Genomic DNA, 5,941 nt, shown 5'->3' on the forward strand with positions numbered 1-5,941 from the left:
ACACATCCACCCCAGTCCCCATGTCAGACTGTGATGCCACAGACACAGAACCCATGCCAATCTATTTTTTGCCCCAAACACCCATTTTTGGCCCTGCAGAGCTGCTGCTCCACACAGGCACAGCCCCGCTGTGAGCTCAGCTCCACAGGGGGACGAGAGCAGAGGCCTGGCAGGAAAAACACCCCCAGCTCATCCCTCCCACGGGGTCAGAGGGGAGGGAGAACACCCTGCACACAGCCAAGGTGTGGGGCTCGGTGTCCCTGCAGGGCCAGGGGAGCCCAGGGCAGGGGGACAGGCGCTCACCAGGCAGGTCTGCAGGTTCAGCGTCACCAGCTCGGGACAGTGGGCACCGATGAACTTGAGAGCCTCGTCCTCCAGCTGGAAGGGAAAACACAGGGGTGGGAGCTGGGAGCACTGGGAATTCAAACTGGGAACACTGGGATTTCCTCTGGGAAGGAGGGAAAGGCAGCACAGCAGCAGCAGCAGGAGCGTTCCTGCCTTTTACCCCATCAGGAGCAGAGCCTGGCCCCAAAAAATGCATTGTATTATTATTATTATTATTATTATTATTATTATTATTATTATTATTATTATTATTATTATTGTTATTGTTATTGTTATTATTATTACTACTATATTACTACTATTACTATTATTACTATTATTATCATCATTATTATCATAATTATCATTATTATCATAATCATTATTATTATATTTTATTGTTATTATTATCATTAGTATCATTATCATCATTATTCTCATTATTATATTTTATTGTATTATTATTATCATTAGTATCATTAACATCATTATCATTATTATATTTTATTGTTATTATTATCATTAGTATCATTATCATCATTATTCTCATTATATTTTATTGTTATTATTATTATCATTAGTATCATTATCATCATTATCATTATTATATTTTATTGTTATTATTATTAGTAGTATCATTATCATCATTATTCTCATATTTTATTGTTATTATTATTATCATTAGTATCATTAACATCATTATCATTATTATATTTTATTGTTATTATTATCATTAGTATCATTATCATTATTCTCATATTTTATTGTTATTATTATCATTAGTATCATTATTATCATCATTATTCTCATCATTATATTTTATTGTTATTATTATTATTGTTATTTTTATTTTATTATTACTACTATTATCATTAGTATCATTATGATCATCATTATGATCATTATTATCCTTATTATCCTTATAAGTAATTATTTTATTATTATTATTTTATTCTTATTATTTTTATCATCACTATTATAATGTATTCTTTTTTATTATTTATTATTATTTATCATTCTTTTCAGTCTTACAAAATGATCACTATTATTCTTACTACTGTGGCTATCATAATAAAATATAATAAAGGGAGATATTTTACTTATCAAACTTCTTAATGATTCCTCAGGTGAGAGAATAAAGAAAGATTAAAGAAAAGTCAGTTTAAAGAACAAAAAAGTGTAAAAAAGGAGGAAAAAATCCCTTTCAGCATTTATATATCCCAAAATACAGATTTTGGGATATATAAATGTATCTATTTTGGGATAATAAAATATAATAAAATATATTTCTATTTTGGGATATATAAATATATAATTGTATGTATTGTGGGATAATAAAATATTTCTATTTTGGGATATACAAATATATAAATGTACCTATTGTAGGATAATAAAATATAATAAAATATATTTATATTTTGGGATATATAAATATATAAATGTACCTATTTTGGGATAATAAATATATTTCTATTTGGGGATATATAAATATATAAATGTATGTATTGTGGGATAATAAAATATAATAAATACATTTCTATTTTGGGATATATAAATATATGTATTGTGGGATAATAAAATATAATAAAATATTTCTATTTTGGGATATATAAATATATAATTGTATCTATTGTGGGACAATAAAATATAATAAACACATTTATATTTTGGGATATATAAATATATAAATGTACCTATTGTAGGATAATAAAATATAATAAAATATACTTATATTTTGGGATATATAAATATATANATATATAAATATATAAATGTACCTATTGTAGGATAATAAAATATAATAAAATATACTTATATTTTGGGATATATAAATATATAAATGTACCTATTTTGGGATAATAAATATATTTCTATTTGGGGATATATAAATATATAATTGTATGTATTGTGGGATAATAAAATATTTATATTTTGGGATATATAAATATATAATTGTATGTATTGTGGGATAATAAAATATAATAAATACATTTCTATTTTGGCATATATAAATAAATGTATTGTGGGATAATAAAATATAATAAATATATTTCTATCTGGGGATATATAAATATATAAATGTACCTATTGTGGGATAATAAAATACATTTATATTTTGGGATATATAAATATGTAATTGTATGTATTGTGGGATAATAAAATATAATAAAATATTTCTATTTTGGGATATATAAATATATAATTGTATGTATTGTGGGATAATGAAATATAATAAATATATTTCTATTTTGGGATGTATAAATACTCTCCAGATCTCTGGGATGTACCTGAGGGAACAGGATTGTGCTCCCAGGGCTGCAGAGGAGTTTTCCAAGGAAAAAGAGATTGTCTGATTACAAATCCAAGGCAGGGGGAGGAATTCCATCAGCAGCCAGAGGGAAGAGCTGCCATGGAACCTCCCCAGGGCTGGATGTGGCCATGGATCAAAGCCTTCTCCAGCTCCACTCACTCCCTGAGCTCCAGCACCACGGGGATTCTGGAGAAGGGAATAAATCCCTGGATTTCCAGGGCCATTCCCACTTTTCCAGGCGTACCTGGGTGCAGCCCTTGAGGGACAGGGCCCGCAGTCCCCCGCAGCCCCGCACCAGCGCCTGGATCCCGTCCTTGGTCACTTGGTCGCACCAGGAGATGATGAGCTGTTCCAGCAGCGGGCATCCCTCGCTGGGGACACAGGGACACACATGGAAACGCTCATTTACCTCGGGAAAAATCCTGCTCCCAGCCAGGAGCTGCGGTATTCCCGTTTCTGGGGCACTGGGCAGAGCCCAGCTGCAGAGGGAGGGATGGCTGGAGGATCTCAGAGGTCTTTTCCAGCCTCAGTGATGCTGGAATTCCACGGGAAATCCCTGCTGCCGGCTCCTACCTCAGTGCTTTCAGGGACAGGTTGGTTATGGAGGTGCAGGAAGCCAAATCCAGGTGCCTGAGTTTGGAGCAGAACTTGCTGAGGCTGGTGCAGGTGCTGGAAGAGACACACGGGGACAACTCCAGCAATGGATTCATCCCAGAGCACAGAATTGCCATGGGATGGGCAGGCTGGGCTGAGGATGGAAGCTGCGCATCCCTGGAAGTGTCCCAGGCCAGGCTGGACAGGGCTGGGAGCATCCTGGGCTGGGGAAAGGTGTCCCTGCCCTAGCAGGGTGGGAATGGATGGGATTTAAGGTCTTTCCAAGCCAAACCATTCCATGGAAAACCTCCCACACCCCCAGAGCTTTCCCTTAAAAAAGAGAGGGAGGGCAGGAATAGCCAGGGGAGAGGGAAGGGTTTTACTCACGCATCTGTGATCTTGGTACAACCATTGAGGTTCAGCACCTCGATGTTCCTGCAGTTCTGGGCAAAGGTCCTGGGGAAAGGGAAAACATTGGATTTGTGTCAGGCAGTGGAATTCAGATTAAAACTGTACAAAATTCAATTTATAAAGTTTACAGTCTCAAAGAGGTTGGGGAAGAAAAATAGAGAAAATCAAGAAGAAAACGGAGAAAATTGAAAGAATCAAGAAAGAAAAAGGAATCCAGAAAAATGAGAAGAAACTCAGGATGAAAATCAAGAAAATAATCAAGAAAGAAGAAAACCCAGAAGATCAAGAAAAAAGTAATCAAGAATAAAATAATCAAGAAAACCAAGGAGAAACCCAAGAAAAAAAGAGAAGAAAACCAAGGAGGAAATCAGTAAAGAAGAGAGGCATCTAGAAAGAAGAGTCAAAAAAATCAAGAAGAAAATCAAGAGAATCAAAAAGAAAATCAAGAAAATTAAAAGAACCAAGAAAAATCAAGAAATAAGAAAATAATCAAGGAAAGAATCTATAAAGAAGAAAAAAAATCAAGAAAATCAAGAAGAAAATCAGGAACTAACCCAAGAAAATCCCAGATTTCTGCTGCCCCACCTCCTGCCCTGGGATGTCCCAGCCTGGAGGCACCCAGTGCCCATCACCCTCACCCCTTGGCTTTATTCTCATGAGAAATGACAGAAATAACTGCTGAATGAGGTTAAAAATGCTAAATTAAGTGACAAAACCCCAATAAATTATTTTTTACAAATGACAAATGATAAAAATGATTAAAGAAATAATAATAATAATAATAAAAAATTGAGAAATTAAATGAGAAATGAATAATGTCTGTCTCTGCTCTCCAGGTTTTGACACCCTGAGGGTTTTGCAGGGATAAATTGTCCCAATCCTGGTTTTTCCAGCCTGTTCCAAAGGTGCAGCTCTACCTTAAGGCGTTGTCCCCCACTCCCAGGCAGCCCCTCAGGCTCAGCTTCCGCAGGAATCCCCCACATCTCTTGGAAATGTTCTCCACCACTCGGCCCTGGGGGAGACAGCAGGAGCCACCTGAGAACCCCAAAGAGCTCCAGGAAGCTGAAGTGAAGGTTTGGCAGATAAAACAATGATTTTAATTTCATTTTAATGATTGAAAATGGTGCTAAGGGAATAAAAATGCTGTGGGGATGGGCTAAGGGAGGGGGAGGGAGAATTATTCAGCTTCTGAAGATGGAGAGACAAGGAGCAGTCACATAAAGCAGGTCAGAGAAAGCATTTTGAGCAATTTCCTGTGGTTTGGAGCTCCTGGACATGGGCTCAGCCTCCCTAAGGAAGGTGGGAGCAGCTACACCCCGGATTCCCAGGCACAGCCAACGGATAAACTCCAATTTCTACCCAAAACAGAGATGAGAACCAGCCCACCTGTGCTGCTCCTGCAGGAAATCCAACCATTTGTGTTCCAGAGATCCAGAAAAGGCTTTTTAATTTCTGATCTGGATCCAAAGACCCCATTCCAGCCAGGATTTACCTTTCCCAGGGGACTGAAGGGCAAAACCACTGGAGGATATTTGTACCAGAAACTCAGAACCTTCCCCTGCACTTTGGCTGTTCCTCACAGAGCAGGAGCATCCCTCGGTCCTTCCAGGTCTAATTGGGATTTGGGATCTCTGGGAGATGAGGATTTTCTTCTTTTCCAGTCTAAAAAACCCCAAATCAGGCTCAACACAACCCCAGCATCAGAGAAGGGAGCTGGGTGAGCTCAGGGACACCACGGGAGCGCCCTCGACCTCCACAGCCCTGCAGAAAGGCTGGAAATGCTGAAACACTCCCTGATTTGGCCATTCCTCAATCAAATCTAGGAATTCTGCTGGAATTCAAGGAGCCAAACGTGTTTCTGTCAAGAATTTACATGGACTGATGGATTTAACTTCAATCCATTTACATTTCCATTTCACATAAATCCATTTACAGCAGAGCCTGAGGATTCCAGGAGGCCCAGCAGGAACTTTGAGGTGAGGTACAACAAATTCCAGAGTTTTGTTTTCAGTGGGGAAGCCTGGGCTTGGGCAAGAACACAGCTTTGATGTGCAGGGACATGAAAACCACCCAAAAAGCACTGAGGAATGGGAAAAGCCTGGTTTGTATTCCCAGCCTCTCCCTCCTCCCATCTCCTCAGTCCCATCTCCTGCCACTCCACACTTCAGGAACCCTGAAAACTCCACTGTAAATAAACAATTCCATGGGTCCAGGATTTTTAGGGCATGTTATGAGGTGAAGGATTCACTATGAAGATCCAAAATCCCCCATTTTCTTCTCCCAGGGCACTCAGACCCTGCT

The 5,941-nt window shown here is 38.0% G+C and overlaps 1 protein-coding gene across 1 annotated transcript in view; it reads right to left on the reverse strand.

The window, feature by feature from the left end:
• FBXL20 (F-box and leucine rich repeat protein 20) overlaps positions 1–5,941 on the reverse strand; it is a 39,076-nt gene that overhangs the window by 10,198 nt on the left and 22,937 nt on the right. Inside the window, exons 5-9 of the mRNA XM_033520009.1 lie at positions 4,558–4,652; positions 3,617–3,685; positions 3,209–3,304; positions 2,880–3,006; positions 304–378 (exon numbers count right to left, since the gene is read on the reverse strand). Of these exons, the coding sequence (XP_033375900.1) occupies positions 304–378; positions 2,880–3,006; positions 3,209–3,304; positions 3,617–3,685; positions 4,558–4,652 (462 nt within the window). The remainder of the gene's footprint in view (positions 1–303; positions 379–2,879; positions 3,007–3,208; positions 3,305–3,616; positions 3,686–4,557; positions 4,653–5,941) is intronic.

This window comes from Parus major, chromosome 27 (assembly GCF_001522545.3).
Source record: "Parus major isolate Abel chromosome 27, Parus_major1.1, whole genome shotgun sequence".
In the NCBI taxonomy this organism is placed as follows: Eukaryota; Metazoa; Chordata; class Aves; order Passeriformes; family Paridae; genus Parus; species Parus major.